General features: G+C 38.8%; 2 protein-coding genes across 3 annotated transcripts in view; one reads left to right on the top strand and one right to left on the bottom strand.

Moving 5' to 3' along the window:
* LOC136879580 (F-box/WD repeat-containing protein 2) overlaps positions 1–18,208 on the bottom strand; it is a 67,655-nt gene extending 49,447 nt beyond the window's left edge. The window contains exons 1-2 of the mRNA XM_067153245.2: positions 18,142–18,208; positions 17,596–17,857 (exon numbers count right to left, since the gene is read on the bottom strand). Coding sequence (XP_067009346.1) covers positions 17,596–17,857; positions 18,142–18,166 — 287 coding nt within the window. The 5' untranslated portion in view covers positions 18,167–18,208. The remainder of the gene's footprint in view (positions 1–17,595; positions 17,858–18,141) is intronic.
* A 295-nt stretch (positions 18,209–18,503) lies between these two features.
* Vps45 (vacuolar protein sorting 45) overlaps positions 18,504–19,605 on the top strand; it is a 189,296-nt gene continuing 188,194 nt past the window's right edge. For both annotated transcript variants that reach the window (XM_067137958.2, XM_067137957.2), the window contains exon 1: positions 18,504–18,736. In XM_067137958.2, coding sequence (XP_066994059.1) covers positions 18,644–18,736 — 93 coding nt within the window. In that variant the 5' untranslated portion in view covers positions 18,504–18,643. The remainder of the gene's footprint in view (positions 18,737–19,605) is intronic.

The following is a 19,605-nucleotide window of genomic DNA, read 5'->3' as shown; positions in this document are numbered from 1 at the left end:
CTATCGAATCAGATACTTTGTTGTATATGAGTTTTGAGATTGAACTGTTACCAAGAGTGGGGGTGAGCCCGGATATATACTGATTCTCAACACGAGAACGGGACCTTACGACCTTACAACCTTACAGCGAGATACTTAGGGAAACTCCATCACTACTACTTCTACTGTGAACATCTACTTTGAACGATGTGATTTGATTTCGAGACATTGAGTGGTCGCTCCGCGACACAGTTACTTTTGTACAATGTGTTGTCGCTTCGGTTATGTTATCGGATCTACGAGAAACAAAACAAGCTTACGGCTTGTGTTATATTCAGTAAATATTGTGGACGAAGAACTATGTTTAGTTCAAGTCTACGGAATTTTGGTACAAGTCTGTACCGTATAGATTGTATAGCTCAGTTGGATTGAGATTTCATCTAATATGGAAAAATTCGTATCTCTGAATTTTCTCCTCATACGATCAAAGCTGATCAGTTATTACAAGTATAGGGCCAATGTCTAATTTAAAGACTAGGCAATTAGGGAGTGTTAGTCCAGATAGCCCGTACCATATCAGAGAAGGAAGGAAGGATGTCCATGGAGCAAAGTCTACATCGAGAAGAAGAGAACGAGTAACCACGGAAACCAGATGACTTCAACGGAAGCTGCAATTGGTGAGCTTCAATTAGATAAAGCAAGCAATAAGTAAATTCAGTAAATTAAATTCTAAATTCCTCCACGCTTTAAGGAAACTTTTCCGATTCATCTCATTTTTTTGTATAATAAATTCATTTGTATTTAATATTGCGTTAATTTTCTTTCTTAAGCGATACTTAATGGTTAATTATTTAAAATCCTACCCCTGTGATTTAAGTATAAGTCTCTATGCTAGTAACTATAAATTTTGGTTTACAGTTTTATTTAAAACTGTAAGTATGGCGCCCAAACATTACATAGAGAAATGGGGAACCATGGAATGTTAATTGTTTCTATTTGCGTGGCAATTTGCGGGCAAGCCACAAATAGTTTATTTAATATTCATGTGTCCCAAGATAATAACTTTCATCTCCTCAAGTGTTTTGACGAGAGGGAACAGTTACAACACTTATCCAATATACTGCCTTGAATTCCCCTCTTAAATATTACAGGGACAGATAAAGCTTCGCCTACTCTAATTCTCTGAGTTCTATTTTATAGAAACATAGCCACCCATTCAGTCACTCTTTTGTCAAGTCCAATTGCACTCATTTTTGCCAGTAGTCTCCCATGATTTACCCTATCAAATGCCTTAGATAGGTCAATCACGATACAGTCCCGTTGATCTACTGAATCCAGGTTATCTTCTATATCTTGCTGGAATCCTACAAGTTGAGCTTCACTGGAATAACCTTTCCTAAACCCAAACTGCCTTCTATCAAACCAGTTACTAATTTTGCAAACATGTCTAATTTAATCAGAAAGAATGCTTTCCCAAAGCTCACATGAAATGCTTGTCAAACTGATTGGCCTGTAATTTTCAGCTTTATGTCTATCACCCTTTCCTTTATACACAGGGGCTACTATAGCAACTCTCCATTCATTTGGTACAGCTCCTTCATGCAAACAATAATCAAATAAGTATGGTACTATATCCCAACCCACTGTCTCTAGTATATCCCCCGAAACCTTATCAATTCCAGCATCTTTTCTAGTTTTCAACTTTTTTATCCTACTGTAAATGTCATTGTAGTCATAGATAAATTTTAATACTTCTTTAGTATAAGTCACCTCCTCTATCTGGACATTATCCTTGTAACCAACAATCTTTACATACTGCCGACTGAATACTTCTGCCCTTTGAAGATCCTCGCATACACATACACACTACCCTTGTTCGTTAATGATTCCTGGAATGGCCTTGGAACCTGTTTCTGCCTTAAAGTATCTATGATTACTCTTCCATTTTTCACTAAAATTTGTATGATCACCAATATTATGCTTGCCATCATGTTATCCTTAACTGACTTCTTTGCTAGATTCAATTTCCTGGCAAGTTCCTTCAATTTCTCCTTACTTCCACAGCCATTTCTAACCATTTCTTTCCAACCTGCACCTCCTCCTTAGTCTCTTTACTTCTCTTTACTTCCTTACCACCTTTAAAGGTACAAACCTACTTTCAAATTCCTCAACAATTGCTTTAAACCCACCCCAGAGTCTGTTTACATTTTTATTTACCGTTTTCCACTGATCAAAGTTACTTACTAAAAACTCCCTCATGCCTGCTTTCTCAGCCATATGGTACTGCCTAATAGTCTTAATTTTTATACCTTCCTTTCTTTCACATTTATTTTTACCTACCACAACAACACCTTTGTGATCACTAATACCATCTATTACTTCGGTTTCTGTATAGAGCTCATCTGGTTTTACCAGCACCACATCCAGAATATTCTTCCCTCTAGTTGGTTCCATCACTTTCTGAATCTAATGCCCTTCCCATATTAACTTATTTGCCATTTGTTGGTCATGCTTCCTGTCATTTGCTTACCTTCCCAATTGACATTTGGTATACTGCGATCACCCGCTATAATCACGTTCCTTTCCTTATCGTTTCCCACATAGCTGATTATCTTATCAAATAATTCTGAATTAGCATCAGTGCTACCCTTTCCCACTCTGTACACACCAAAGACATCAAGTCGCCTATTATCTTTAGAGATGAGCCTTACACCTAGAATTTAATGTTTGTCATTTTTAACTTTTTTGTATCTTACAAATTCTTCTTTCACTAGAATGATACTTCACCTCCTACCATTCCTATCCTATCTCTACGATACACACTCCAGTTATGTGAGAACATTTCTGCATCCATTATACTGTTTCCCAGCCATGATTCAACTCTTATTACAATATTTGGTAAGTATATACCAGTATCTATTAAATTAATTATATTCCTTTCTTTACAATACTTCTACAGTTGAGCACTAACATTTTTATGTCATCCTTACTTGACTTCCAGTTCCCTGTTCCCTTATCACTGCTCCCTAGGCCACCCCGTTTCCCCATAATCCTTCTAAACAAATTTCTCAACTATATGTACCACTGCAGTTTAAGTGAAGGCCACCTGAGTGCAGATCCTTATCTCCTACCCCCCCATTAGGGTCTAGAAATCTCACTCCCAATTTCCCACATACCCACTCCGTAATCTCATTTAAATCCCCAATCACTTTCCAGTCAGTATCCCTCCTACACACTATTCCACTGATAACAATATCCGCTTTCTTAAACTTCACCTGTGCTACATTTACCAGATCCCACACATCCCCAACTATGTTGGTACTTATACCTGCTTGTCTTACGTTGTTAGTACCAATGTGAAACACTACCACCTTTTCTGCTCCCTCCTCCTTCGCTTCTACTTTCTTCAACATCTGCCTTAACCTAATTCCTGGATAACACTCTATCCTGGTTCTCTTTCCTCCACACACTTTCCCCACATGTCTAACAATGGGATCCCCCATGACCAGAACCTCAATCCCACTTACCTCATTTGATCCCCTCCTCTTCTGGTCAGTCCTATCTTTCCTGACAGCTGCTGAAGCTACTTCCTCCTCCCTTTTCTCCATCCCGTGATCCTGTTCCACCTTTTTCTATCTGCTACTCCACATTTCCCTTTCCTACCTTTTCCCTTCCTCCTACTTCAAAACTTCTTAGCAACAGTTCCCTGCTTCTCATCTTCCCTCGGTTGCTCTACCTGCAGTGACTTGTACCGATTTCTCACAGACACCTGTCCTGAATTCTGATCCTGAATGGAGCCCTTAGCCTGCAATCTTCTTCCCCTTAAAACATTAGACCATCAGTCTTCTACAATTGCCCCCTTTCCTTCCTGTCCTCTGAGAGAATCCTAATTATCTCTTTCAAACTCTCAAACTCCTCCCTTATACTCCTTAATGCCGGACCACATCCACAGTTCCTACACTTGCACTCCTTAGCCATTCTTTACTGAATAATGAAAAGAAAAGGAAAAATAAAATGATTTATTCTGTGCAAAATAAAAGTGGAAAGAAATATTGTCTAGGATAGTTCACAAAGATCACACGACTGCAAGGTGATTAATATACGCTGCTACTACTACACTACAATACTACTTAGTTGTGCGATTTTTTTCTACAACACCCTAACAGGATGAAAATTGCTTTTAATTACTGAAAACAGAAAATAATACGCAAGAATTACACAATTCTAAACTGCAGTGAAGTCTACCCTAATTACTACAACAGAATTCTAGTAAGAGATTTACTGCAGATACCAGGGATACTACAGATACTATACTATACAAATATTTCACAGTAATAGAATAATCACACTAATATCTAATAAGATACTATAATACACTACAATAATTTTAAACTATGTTCGGATACTACAATAAGTTTAAACTACGTTCAGACGTATCCTATTTACAACAGGTTAGTACTAAGCTCAAACAGGAATGGAAGTTACAATTAAAGTTTAAAATTCACAAGAGTACTCAAAATAATAGAAAAAGCACTCTAATTTCTATAAATTACTACAATACTGTACAATAATTTTTAAAGTACGTTCAGACATATCCTTATTACTAAGCACAAATAGAAATGATAATTGCAATTAGGCCTAAGGTTTAAAATTCGCTAGTGCTACTCAAGGATTCTTCTTTTTTTGCCATTTGCTTTACGTCTCACCGACACAGGTAGGTCTTATGGTGACGATGGGATAGGAAAGGCCTAGGAATGGGAAGGAAATGGCCGTCACCTTAATTAAGGTACACCCCCGCATTTGCCTGGTGTGAAAATGGGAACCATGGAAAACCATCTTCAGGGCTGCCGACAGTGGGGTTCAAACCCACTGTCTCCCAGATGCGAGCTCACAGCTGCGTGCCTCTAACCGCACGGCCAAATTGCCTGGTATTCAAGGATTACCAACAAAGTTAAGCACCTAGACAGATTATTATTAACTGTTCGGCTCCATGGCTAAATGGTTAGCATGCTGGCCTTTGATCACAGAGGTTCCGGGTTTGATTCCTGGCAGGGTCGGAAATTTTAACCATAATTGGTTAATTTCGCTGGCACAGGGGCTGGGTGTATGCATCGTCTTCATCATCATTTCATCCTCATCACGATGTGCAGTTCACCTATGGGCGTCAATCAAAAGACCTGCATCTGGCGAGCCAAACTTTTCCTCGGACACTCCCGGCACTAAAAGCGATACGCCATTTCATTTTTCATTAATTTAGTACTACTTTATCCTACTATGCTCTAATAGAAATGAAACCTTCTGATTGGTTAGATGCTAAAGTATCGAAAGGGTTACCGTACACAAAGATACACATGAATATAACAGGCAAGATATGATCTAATATACCGTGTCTACACTACAATTCTCAACTGAAATGTGGTTACACTATGTGATTATTACAGATGGTGGATTCTATTATTTTCCCTACTCCGCGGGACAGAGAATAAAAGTGTCCTTAAATGCAGAAAAATATGAGTTTGTCTACAATAATTTCTCAAAAATACTTCTGTCAAAACTACGCTAGAGACTTGGATTGTAATTATTGGGATATAGGAATTTGATTATTATTATTAGCTTCTTCTTCTTATGATGCCGTCTCCCTCCGAAGGTTGGCGATCCAATTCATTATGATTACACGCGAAACGGCAGCATGGATGATTTCTATCGACGTATGTCCATACCACCGCCACAAGTCTTTCAGCTAGGAATTTCTCCGTCTTCCCACAGATCTTTTCCCATCAATCTTTCCTTGAATGATCAGTTGGAGAAGTTCGTATCGTTCACCTCTCATGATGTGCCCGAGGTAGCTGAGCTTACGCTCCTTGATGGTTATGAGAAGCTCTTTCTTCTTGTTCAAGATGTTGAGGACTTCTTCATTTGTCTTCTTTTCTACCCAAGATATTCGGAGTATTCTCCTGTATAAGTACATTTCAAAAGATTCAATCCGCTTCTCCAATAAAGGGCTAAGTGTCCACCCTTCGAAACCATACAGAAGGCCAGGAAAGACATAACAACGTAACATTCGAACTCTGAGCTGGAGGTTGAGTTCTCGGCTGGTGAATAAGGTCCTCATGGTATTGAACATACTTTTTGCTTGTCCAATCCTGGATAAGATTTCACATTTTGAATCACAATGCTGGTTCTCTAGAGTTCCAAGATATTTGATGGAAGATACTTGTTGAACGATGTTGTTGTTGATGTAAAGGGAGGCCTGTTTTGGTGTTTTTGAGAATACAATCAGCTTGGTCTTGTTAATATTCAAGGATAAACCATAGGTTTCACTGGTTTTCACGATGTTGTTTATAATGATTTGAAGATCACTAGGGTTGCTGGCTAACACAATCGTGTCATCAGCAAATCGGATGTTATTAATGACATAGCCATTGATCTTGATACCTAGATTAACATCTTCCATAGCCTCTCTGAACACAGCTTCAGAGTAAATGTTGAAAAGGAGTGGGGACAGGACACATCCCTGCTGGACACCTTTTCGTATAGCTATGTCCTCAATAGCAGTTCCTTCTATTTTGACCTCTGCCATATGATTCCAGTACAGATGGGTAATGATACGAAGATCACCAACATCTACACCAGTAGATTTTAAGACCTCAACAAGTTTTGCATGAGATACGCAATCAAAAGCTTTTCGGTAGTCGATGGAACAAGCGCGCACATCTACATTCATATCTAGGTATCTCTGGGTTAAAACATTCAAGGAGAAAACAGCCTCACAAGCACCCAGTCCATTCCTAAAGCCAAACTGAGTATGTCCAACTTGGCGTTCGCATTTGAGGTAGATTCGAGTGTGGATGATACACAGAAATACCTTTAGCACATGGGACATTAGGCTGATCATACGATAATCATCACAATGTGATGCACTCGCCTTTTTAGGTATGGTGACAAAAGTAGATCTTAGCCAGTCAGATGGAATTCTCCCAGATTTATATATTGCATTGAATAATGTAGCTAGCAGCTCTAGTCCTCTGCCATGGCCTTCAGCAATGAGTTTAAGAATTTCTGCATGAATCTTGTCTAGACCTACAGCTTTTCCATTCTTCTGGAGTTTGATTGCATACAGTACTTCCTCTTGGGTTATATTTGGACTTGTTTCGCTGCCTTCGCCAATAAAAGGTGGTTTGTCTGGCCTTACATTGCTAAACAGTTTTTCAACATATTCTTTCCAACACTTCAACTTGTCTTCGACTCCTACCAAAATGGTGTCATTGGCATCCCTCAGTATAGCTTTACATGGCCTGTGATATTTCCCTACAAGTTCCTCGATCTTCTTGTGGAGATTAAACAAGTCATGTTTCTCTTGGAGTTCTATTTCTCTGCATCTCTCCATGAGCCATAGTTCTTTTAATTCCCTACACTTCCTCCTCACTGTCCTATTTAGTTCTTGGTATTGGACGTTACTTACATGTTTCACTTTCCGTCTTTGGTCCATAAGCTGTAGAATATCTTCTGTCATCCATGGCTGTTTTTTTGAACTGTTCGAATGTCCTATATCATTCTCTTGAGTATCAGTGAGTATGTTCTTTAGTGCAGTCCACTGAGATTCAATATCCTCTGTTTCCAAGTTCTTTATTGTATTCATAGTTCTTCGAGCTTCAAGGTTGTTTGAGCTCAAAATACGGGGCTGTCAAGGCTCTTTGTATCGATGCACTTAGGTCTGTCAGAGCGTATGTTCTTGACAAAACGATGAAGTGTTAAGTCCATGATGGCAGGATTACGGTCGCTGTTAACATCCGCCCCAGGGTAGGCTTTGACAGCTTTCACGTATCTTTTCAGATGACTTTTGATGAGAATGAAGTCTCTGTTTCCTGACAATATGACCTTCACAATCTGCAGGAGACGTCCATGTATACAAGCACCGTGGATGTAGCTTGAAAAAGGTATTAATAACAGAGAGCTGTTGTTCTGAACAAAACTGAACTAGACAATCACCTCCTGGCATTTCTCTCATCAAGGCCATATTGTCCAACAATTTCATCCTCTGCACCGAGACATATCTTAGCACTGAAATCGCCAAGGACAAGAGTTACATCTCCTTTGTTTGTAAGGGGCATTGCCTCCTCTAGAATGGAATAGAATTCTTCGACTAATTCATCATCCTTATCGCCGGTTGGAGCATAGGCCTGGATAATATTCATGGGACAATGGGAAGTTTGCAGTTTAAGAAACATGACATGCTCTCCAAAGGGAATGAAATCGATGACAGACTTCACCAGATCAGATGAGAGGAGCACAGCCACTCCATATTGATGTTGAGGATCGTTACCACCAGAGTAATACAGAACTCCACGATTAGTTTGTTGTGTTCCTGACCCAGGCCATCAAACTTCACTAAGGCCCAAAATCTTGATTTCCAAGCATTGCATTTCTGATTCAACATTTGCAAGTTTCCCAGCCATATATAGACTTTGCACATTCCATGTGGCGATTCTTATTCTTTTGTTATAAATTTGAAACTTATCAATACTTGACCTCGGGGGGATTCTTAGCACCCTCTCTCCACTTAAGGGGTGCCCCGGACTGAGGGCCGTTTCTTTAGTATCTGTAACCATAATCATATTGAAAGATTTGGAAAGAAAGCACAGTAGGACTTCCGCTTCCTTTCCGTGCCGCGGTGTGAGAACCGTGGAGGCTGTTACAGCTGTGCTTCTCACATCCAATGTAGTACCACTAATGAAGTCCTTCTTCATGGGCTACTACATGGTACTGTTGGAGCTGCTGCCCTCCAACAAGAGATGTTCATTTAGCCCTGGACAATTAGGTTGCCTCTTCCGCCATCTATGCTGTACCAAAGGCTATCTTCTCCACCATAGCTGCCGTTGAGGTCTTCACCGTAATCCTGGCAAGGGACCCTTACTAGATGCTACACACCAGGTCAGTGTGCTCTGGGACTCTCATAGGCAGGGGCGCTACTCCCTGGGTAGGGCTGCCTCCAAGAGGGTCCCTACCTGCTACCTCGTATTATTAGCTAACCACTCATAAATACTGAAAGTTTGAGGGTGTGAAATATAAATTATGGATACTGTAACTGCCTACTCAGAACTACAAATGATTGGAATACAAGAATCAGCTTATTTATATTTATATTTTCTTGATACACTACACCCTTTGTCATGATGTAGCCAGCAATGCGATATTTGAATATGAAGAGCGACAATAATCAATAACAATACAACAACTTTTAAATATCTCGCCAGTGAAATACTGTATATTCTGTTGAAGTCCTTTCTTTAAACAAAATTTACAACAGTATCGTGTTATTTAAAGAAGTTATTACCTTTGTGATTGGTGGAACAGCTGAAATGCTATTTGAAATACCCTGTCAATTGCCTGCACTAATATAATCACTGCCAAGTTACGACTCTCTCTAACCCTTGGACCACCAGCCTCATACGCAGTGTCCATGTCCTATACCGTCAAGGCCTAATCAGCACTTTTTACCTTGCAGTAAATTATTCATAATAATTTCTGTTCAATTTATGTAAATTGTATGGGCATTTTTTTGTTTTGAAGAAAATGAATGCACCTTTATCTTATTAATTTTTATTTTATGAAGTGATACTTCAAATAAATATGTTCTTTCTTTGAAAAAAAAGTATTTCATGATCCAAAACTGTTAAGAAAAATATATTTTTACTACCAAAAACTGCATTATTTTAGAGAGGTGGTGTTTCCTGTGCCACATATAAAAAAATAGAGCTTTATGTACAATATTACAGTTACAATATTATTATTATTATTATTATTATTATTATTATTATTATTACATTAACGTGAAATTTTCTAATTTCATATTATATGCAAATGCTGCAGTTCCTGGTTCGTTTTATGTAAAAAAAAGTTTACTAATGTCTATTTCACACAAACTTAACACCCAAACACTCACTTTTTGCCTTAAAAATATGATACAAGGGACTATTTACTAATATTTACACGTTTATGACAAGTTCTAGCAAATGTGCTTAGGGAGGCACAAAGGGTGTACACCCTTTTCACACTGCTTACAAATGTATCTAGTCTTCTCCCATTTACCACCTTGACTAGTACTAATCTTTCTGCATACAGAACAGTTGCATTTTTTTTTTTTTCTGGTAAAAGAGTACGGGGTTCGTTGCCCGCCCACGGGAGCTGAATTGCCGCTTGGTCACCAAGCCACTCTTTAGCAAGTTACTCAATTAAACTTGTTGTGTATAGTCTTATTTAATCCAATACTAGTCCAAAACATGTATTATACATTATTAAAACGAATAAATAACTTGGAAATATTTTTTCCCCGGAACATCTGATCAATTGGACGTTGACATTTTTAGACTGAACGTCGTACGTCTGATCAATCGGATGTTGGCGGTTAAAGGGTTAATAACCCGTCTTTGTAAGTATTTTAACAAACCTACTGATATTTTAATAATAATATTAAAAAAGAAAGATATTTCTTCTTTCACACAGTTCTAAATTACAGCTTGTAATGTAGCGAACGCCTATGGAACTATTCGGTGCGAAAATTGTAAATAAATACCACTAATCGCAGTTACGACAAACAAACACTAAACACCAATATTTGTGGAACTAAATGTAACCCCCCCACACACACACAACACCAAATTTGCTAAATTTCTACAAATATTAACTACTTTATCACTAAGATAATACAGAGCTCTTGGAACAGCCAACCACTCGCCAGCGCATCCAACAATGGAAAGTGAAGATGATTATTAAAAAATGAGAAAAAATCATAAACGATGATTGCTTGAAGAATAAGACAAGAGAGAGTCATGAAAAAAGGAAGGACTACCTTTACATTAGATGGTCTGAAGGCCTACAATATTGAAAGCTTATAAAACTGATCAACAGTAACATTATATTGACCATTGTTGTGATGTGATTACTGCTGTGTTCCAAGGAAAACAGTCTGCCTGAATATTGGCAGAAAGTAACTATGATGTTAGATAACTTTGCACATTCTAGCTAGCAAGCAAGCAATTAAGGATTGATGGTGCTTATGGAAGAAAGTACGACTGGCTAAGTCAGCAAACATGATGCATCTGGATGTGTTAGGAGTACATGATATATTTGGATAAGGGGAGTAAACGAGGAAGAGATAGGAGATTATAAAGTGTCCTTGATGGGTGTTAAAAAGAGAAGGGTAGAATAAGGTGTAAGAATATTCATCAGAAATACTATTGCATGCAACATAGTTTCTGTTAGACATGCAAGACATGTACAGTAAATGAGCAAATGATGAGGGTAGGTTTGGCAATGGGAGGAATTAGAACAAGAAATGCCTCAGTGTATTCAACATATGAGGGTGCAGATGAGGAGGAAATTGACAAGTTTTACGAAGCACTGAGTGACATAATCAGGGTCAACAGCAAGGACAAGATAGGGCTAATGGGCGATTTCAATGTGGCAGTTGGAAACAGAACTGAACGCAAAGGGATGGGTAAATGTGGAGAAGCGTTCACTGGATTTCTGTGTTAGTATGGGATTAGCAGTTATGAATACCTTCTTCAATCATACGGCAATTCATCGCTACGTATGGAAGGGTAGGGGCACCAGATCTGTAACATACTATATCATAACAGACTTTGATTTCAGGAAATCTGTTAGGATTGTGCTGGTATACAGGGGAATTTTTGATGATACACCAATGTCTCGTCGGCCGCTACTCATTTCCGAGAATACATTTTTCTTCCTGCAGTTCCTCTTAAAGTCTGTTGGCTCTGTGGAGATTAGGGATGGGACAAATGGTTACTTTCCAGTATCATGTTCCTGTGTATCCGTTACACTGTAGTATTAGGTTGGAGTATTAGGATATAAAAGTAACATAATACAAGTTGCAGGTCAACTTTTGGAAGGAACATTCCATATACCTGTTGTCTCATGTAGCCCCTAACCGCGCCTTAGTAAGTACTTATAAATAGCTACTATATCTTCATCTCGCATTCTTCTCTCCTACTGTCCCTTTCGCCAGCTCGTCACTCACATTCTTAACTATTCCTAGAAAAATATTTGCAATGACCCATTTACATTCCGAGAACAAATACTTCGACACCTTCATGTATAAAAAGCGCCGTGGCTGCTATGCGCATTCATAGATATCCAAGGATCTGTAGTTAAACAGACATTAGGACCAGACTTTATAAAATATGTTGATGAACGAGTGTCATATTCACTCCAGATGCCACCGGAGTGGGTCATGAGGAAATAGCCCTACCAGGCAAGACGTAAGCAGAGTTTAATCCAGTACTTTTTTGTTATTTTTTTTTACGTTCCGCCGACACATACTGATCTATTAAAATTATAAAATCCTTTTAATAACAACCACCTACTCAATACATTATATTACTCATTGAATTATAAAATAATCATGAGGTGTCTTAAATAAAGGAACATGTTTCGTTCGACATAGCGAACATCATCAGCCTTAATTTACAAAGATTAGGTCAGGGCCCTGAGCTGAATGTTAAAAGAGTGACAATGCCATAATAAAAAGTAAAATGATAACATTAGACTTGAAATTATAACAATATGTACAAATTAATAGCAAGTATTTGTAGAGGAATACTTTGAACAATGGTAGTCTATAAAGTTAAAACAAACATGAGGTTGTTAAAGTAAAAAGATATAGATATAGTGGATCTTAAAATATATGTCAATGCGTGAAGCGTGGATTAATTATTGACTATGGAGTTCTTAAATTGAGCAAAACAAAAGTTGAAATAGAGTTTATTGAATAGTACGAGTCAAACTGAGTCAGTTAAAAGGCGCATGGCGACGAAACTAAGGTTGAAATGGCGTGAACTTCAGTAGTTAAGAATTCTGTAGGAGAGCCAACACAATGCCAGAAGGAAATACAAGTTGAACTAGTCCGTATTTACACGCTAGCAGTAGAATTAATCTTATACAACGTAGGACACCAATGTGGACTCGTTAAAAAGTAACTATAACTTGAAAGTAGGGAGAGTTCCAGCAAACCAGAGATGGATGGAGCAGATTATGGCACAATTGGAGTTAGAAATCTGGAATGAAAGAAAAGGGAGGAAAAATAAAGTTATGTTATAATGGAAAAAAATTCAATGAGTAATATAATGTATTGAGTAGGTGGTTGTTATTAAAAGGATTTTATAATTTTAATATATTATCCCCAATACGGTTCTATTATGAGATTAATTACATGTAACATACTGATCTTACGATGAAGATGGGATAGGAGAAACAGGACTAGGATGGATGCTTTTTTTTACAGTTTGATTTATGTCGCACCGACACAGATAGGTCGTATGGCGACGATGGGATAGGAAAGGCCTAGGAGTGAGAAGGAAGCGGCCGTGTCCATAATTAAGGAACAGCCCCAGAATTTGCCTTGTGTGAAAATGGGAAACCACGGAAAACCGGCAGTGGGGTCCAGAACACGGAGTGAAACTCAAGATGCAAGATGGGAAGACCACGCGTAACTGTTCCGAGGAACTACTCTACTGTATGTATCACCACCAGTAAGCCTAATACAAAGCACATCGAATAACTAAGGAATATCTATAACCGACCAGCAAGTAACAGGATAGGAATATCAGTATTCCAGTAAACTGTTACAAAAGTATCGCTCGCGCCTGCGCAGCAATGCACGCTTAAAGCGAGCTGCTATGCTTCCTAATACACATTAGCCAATCAGAAACTCCCTACTCTTCCCTTGGTTTCGCTGAGACAGTTACTTTTGTATTAGGGTCTCCGGAGGAACATAATATTTCTGGAACACCTTACTGTTATGGATTAGGATACATTATCATGTTACGATATGTAACTCCCATCTCTAGTGGAGATGTCGCTGATGACTGATCAAGCCAATCTTTGCATGAAACATGCGGCCACACAAGTCACATCTAAAGGTGGGTGGAGGACGTGGTTGGATCTGACGTAGTTTCCACTTTTAATTTGTTTAAATTTCTTGTCTGCGACGTGCCTGCTCAAACAGTGAGAAACCTTCTGCAGTAGTTTTGCGCCAGATAACACAGTTTTGTGCAGCTGTTGCCCAGGTGTTAGCATTTATGTTGGTGCTATTCATAGTCTTCTTAAGCTGGTCTTTATAATGTTTCAAAGGAGCACCTTGAGGCCTTTTGCCATGACCAATTTCATCGTAGAAAAGTTGTTTAGGCAGTTTGCTATCATTCATACGCTGGATGTGACTAACCCATCGAAGCCAATGAGTGATGATGAAGGTTTCTATGCTGTTCATATGCGCCTTGTCAAGAACTGCTGCACTGCTTATGTAGTCATCCCATTTGATGTTCATGATGGATCTGAGTTTCTGCTGATGAAAGCGTTCCAGTTTCTTTATGTCATGATAAAGTGTCCAGGTTTCACATCCATATAGTAATGTTGTTATGACTACAGCTCATTACACAATTAGTTTGGTACATAATTTGAGATCCTTATTCAAGAAAATTCTGTGGGAGAGGCAGTGGAAAGCTGCATGGTCAGAGCGTATTCTATTTTCCACATCCCTTTCTGAGTTGCAGTGTGTAGTTAGAATACTACCAAGGTAGGTGAATTGGTCTACTTGTTCAAGAGGTGTTCCTGCTATGGTGAAATTTAGTTCAGGGATAGTACCACCTAGTTACGGCTGCACAAGTACTTTAGTCTTATGGGCGTGGATGGTCAGACCAAATCGTTCATAAGCTTCCTTAAAACAGTTGATGGATGTTTGAAACTCCTCAGGTGTATGGGTAGGTGTTGCATTGTCATCAGCATATTGAAGCTCCATTATCTGAGTATTATGAGTCAATCTCTGAGAACGGAGCCTGGTTTAGTTGAATAGTCCGCCATCATACCAAAACTTAACGTCCATACCCACATGGTCAATAGTAGAAGTCTCATGAAGCATGGCTGCCAAGTACAGGGCGAAAAGAGTGGGAGCAAGCAAGCAGTCTTGCTTAAGCTCATTTGTGACAGGAAATTCTTCTGATAGCTCATTCTGGTGAAGAACTTGTCCAACCTTTCCATCATGAAGACCTTGGATTAAGCCTACAAAACGGTCAGGACAGCCAAAATGCCGTAATACCATCCACATAGCTTCTCTAGGAACAGAGTCAAAGGCCTTTTCCAGATCATAAAATACCAAAAGAAGCGGGAATTGTTCTCTGCATTTCTCTTGGATTTGCCTAGCACAAAAGATCATGTCAATGGTACCTCTTGAGGCCCGAAACCCAGATTGAGACTCAGGGAGTACCATTTCAGAGACAGTCTGAAGACGGATCAACAAAATCCTTGCCAGAACTTTTCCTGCTACAGATAGTAGGGAAATGCCACGATAATTGCCACAGACACCTTGATCACCTTTCATGAAAATGGTTACTATGGTGGCATTTTTCATGTCAGCAGGCACCTTCTGTGTTTACCAAATTACTAGAATTAGGAAGAAAATCCTGGTCTTCAAAGATAGTCCTCCATTTTGAATAAGTTCTAGAGAGATGTTATCTGGTCCGGGAGATTTTCTTGGTTTCATACTTTTGAGGGCTTTGGTGAATTCATGGAAGGTTGGTTGGACTTCCATCCACAGTTGCAGAGGATGTTGTGGCACATGTTGGAGGAAATCTTCAGCAGCAGTTAAGCTTCAATTCAAAAGTAGGGTGAAGTGTTCCTTCCAGTGTCTTAATATGTCTTGACTGTCTGTAAGGATGGTGTCATTGTCAATGGCTTTGAAGAAGTCAAGGAAGGAATTCACCAAATGAAGGATGGAAAAACAGTAGGCCGTGATGAGATCCTAGCAAAACTGTGGAAGAGATGTGATGCCACTTGAATAAAGGCAAATTTTGTTCAATAATTTAAACATCACCATAATATGTACATGAAAAATGCTGTTATCACCTAAAATTTACAAAAATAAGCACAGTAACATTAAAAATATGACCTGACAATATTATATTTGACATAAGATTTCAGTTGTAAAATCAATTAGTATGACAATTTATGACAATGAACTATTTATTTAAGAATACAATGCACATCAGAAGCAAGCTGAACTATGAAATTCGATATTGTAGTATGCTTTTTATATTTACAATTATCAGTATTCATTATTATTTTTTATTTTTTTTACTAGTGGCTTTACGTCGCACCGACACAGACAGGTCTTACGGCAACAATGGGAAACGAAAGGCCTATAAGTTGCAAGGAAGCAGCCGTGGCCTTAATTAAGGTACAGCCTGGTGTAAAAATGGGAAATCACGGAAAACCATCTTCAGGGTTGTTGACAGTGGGGTTCGAACCCACTATCTCTTGAATGCAAACTCACAGCCGTACGACCACAACTGCGCAGCCAACTCGCTCAGTTTCCAAATATTTCACCACTGTGTATATGAAATGCGCACTTTCTGGCTTTCTCATCTTGAACCACTTCATCTTGTCGATGCAGACTGACCTGTCTGTCTGCTTTTCATGGTGTTTCATGAAGATTTCAGTTTCCTCTGTATGACTCTGCAGACCTTTATGAGCCATGCGGTTAGAGGCGCGTGGCTGTGAGCTTGCATCCGGGAGATAGTGGGTTCGAATCCCACTGTCGGCAGCCCTGAAGATGGTTTTCTGTGGTTTCCCATTTTTACACCAGGCAAATGCTGGGGCTGTACCTTAATTAAGGTCATGGCCGCTTCCTTCCAACTCTTAGGCCTTTCCTATCCCATCGTCGCCATAAGACCTATCTGTGTCGGCGCGACATAAAACCACTAGCAGACCTTTATGGTACCTTTGATCTCTCACGAACACAGGTGGTAATCAATCTTGCTGTCGTTTCCACCACTATATAGGCTATATGGTTCATATTATTTGTAACATGCACATATACACGGATCGTTTTGATTTTCTTTAGAACAAAGAACTCCATCACTTACTCAGACTAACGATGTATGTGATACTCTTTAGGTAAACATACTTTAAATTGAGCAGCAATATTTTACAGGATGAAATAAAAGTGTGATGTGGTGAGAAATATCTATAGTTTATTTTGGCAGTGTTTGGAAACCTGAAATTTTAACTATACAATGGTAGAATCAACAGCCCTGTCAGCACACTGGAATATCTCTAAAAAGCCCACTGATAAAGGAGGGCAAGAAGGACTACAGGTGATTAAAGAGGGAAGTAGACAGAAAGTGCAAGACAGTAACGTGTTAACTTGATGTTGAAGGTTATGTAGTTGTAGGAAACATAGATCTTGTATATAAAGACTTTTGGAAGAAGGAAAACTATGTACAGGAATATTATGAACTCAGGTGGAAAACAGCTTCTAGGGAAAGAAGACAGGCAGAAAAATGGTGAGTATATAGCTTTCCGCGACATGGTTACAGACAATATGAGGCACAATCTATAAGTGTTTCCATCAAATGACTTGTTTTCTTTGAGCAGTAGAACATATCCAGTTAGTTCAGACTGCGCTAATAACTTGAGTACTGAATCCACTTAACAGATATAATTATATTATATAAACATATTAGAAATAACATTATTAATTTACTTTGTTATTTATTAATGTAGATTAATACAGATTTCTGATAATAACAAAAACAGACTTACCCATTCCAACGTTTACTAACACAACACGCTCTAAGAAGAGACTGTGTATCAATGTAGTAACAAATGAGTTCTTGGATTTCTACAGGCAACAAGACCAAAATATCCCTCTGCAATGCTACAGACACATTTTTTAAGAGATGATAACGTTGCTCAGGGCTCCCTAGATTGATCAGTGTCAACAGAGTCTCACTTTGCTTCTGAACTGTCAAACCTCTGAATGTATCTGACACACTGCTTAACCAGGCTTCAAAGTCAGAAGGCCCTGATGATGTAAAAAAGAAACAAAACAGGTGAACACAGAAGCTGGAGAAAGAGTCATACAACACGCTCAACGAGCTTGGTACGAAGAAAACAAACCCGTTATATTCAATATTCGGTCATTTCTAAATTAGGTTGTACAAGACTAATGAAGAAAAGTGCATTTAATGTGTTCTGACAGATATTCATGCCATACTGACAATAATAACCACCATATTCAACACTGTATAAAGATTTTGAAGGTTAACTTTGCTTAAATAATATAAACATGAAATATCCTACACTTACGATCTTTATCTTCTTTAGAAGTCATGATTAAAAGGGTTTTCGCGCATTTGTATCAAAGTTAGCACTCACATTTCGCGAAAGTAAATCCCACTTTGGCCAACATTGTTGTTTTTTCATTGATTCAGTTCTTACCAGTTCCTACGAAAAAGAATTATTATGTACCAGATTTTCAGATCTTAGACCAAAGCAGATAATATTTCAGTATAAATGCCGGTTAATAACGAGATCACTTGTGACAATATAATTAAACGAAAGAAGAATTATCGTGGATCAAAGTGTAGATCCTTGGGTGACGATTGGAAACAATGTCTGAAAGTGCTAGTCTTGTGTTTACCTATATGTTTGCCGATGGAGGCGTGGCTGTCGGCGCTTGTTCGACAAGTGTCAAAGTTTGGAATGAAGTTGGCGTAGTGAGAATGACAGTTAAACGCTGAGTGTTAAAGTTAAGGTTCAAAGTGAGTCAATGTAAAGTTTGTGTCGGACAATTTAACATTTACTAAAAATGAATGTCGTAACAGCTGTTAAAATGTATATTACCCAAATGACCGAAGAGAGCGGCCCAGGAATGAAAATACTTCTAATGGATAAACATACTGTAAGTGGTAATCGGTCGATTTTAACCTTAGCTTGCAATATTGCACCGGAATTATTCAAATATCATCGCAATATTGGATAAAGTAAAAATTAAAATGTAGCGTAATGTTGTTACTTGACAGATTAGGAAGTGACTTCTTTAAGTATTAACACGGAAACAATAATCGTCGTTGTCGGCTTTAACTCGTTTCCGAGTAATTAGCTAACTTCTTCCAGTAATTCACTTTGGTCTGTGGATGTACTTTTGTTGGTTGAACAGACCAATTCTAGCATGCAATAAGCGTCCACAGAATTGTTGGAGGAGGGCATGGTTGTGCTGCATTGAGTTTTCATGCTTCTCTCCTGGCCTCTTCACATCTGTGTCGTTCCCCTTCAAATAGATTGACAGCAGCAGGGATGGTCCGGCGCGAAATTGTCCGGTCTTGAGCAAGCGTGTCCCAGGTGTGCGGATTGAGATCTGTCATCTTCACAGTGTGCTTAAGCTGATCCTTGTAGCGCCTCATGGGGGCTCCATGAGGTCTGGTGCCGGAACAAAGTTCACCATACAGGATTTGGCATGGAAATCTGGTATCATTCATCTGACGGACATGGCCAATCCATCTAAGCTGATGATCAATGATGGATGATTCTGTGCTCTTGGCATACACTTTCTCAAGAACAGCAATGTTGGTGACATGGTCTTCCCTTTTTATCCTAAGGATGGATCGAAGTTTTCGTTGGTGGAAGTGCTCAATCTTTTTCAAGTCATATCGGTAAATGGTCCAAGTTTCACAACCATATAGCAATGTTGTGATGACAACAGAGTGGTACATGAGTTTCTCCTTCACGCTCAGGTCTTTATTCATGAACACCCGATGTGATAGTCATCCA

Source organism: Anabrus simplex, chromosome 1 (genome assembly GCF_040414725.1).
Source record: "Anabrus simplex isolate iqAnaSimp1 chromosome 1, ASM4041472v1, whole genome shotgun sequence".
NCBI lineage: Eukaryota > Metazoa > Arthropoda > Insecta > Orthoptera > Tettigoniidae > Anabrus > Anabrus simplex.
This window is presented reverse-complemented; position numbering and strand designations above follow the sequence as displayed.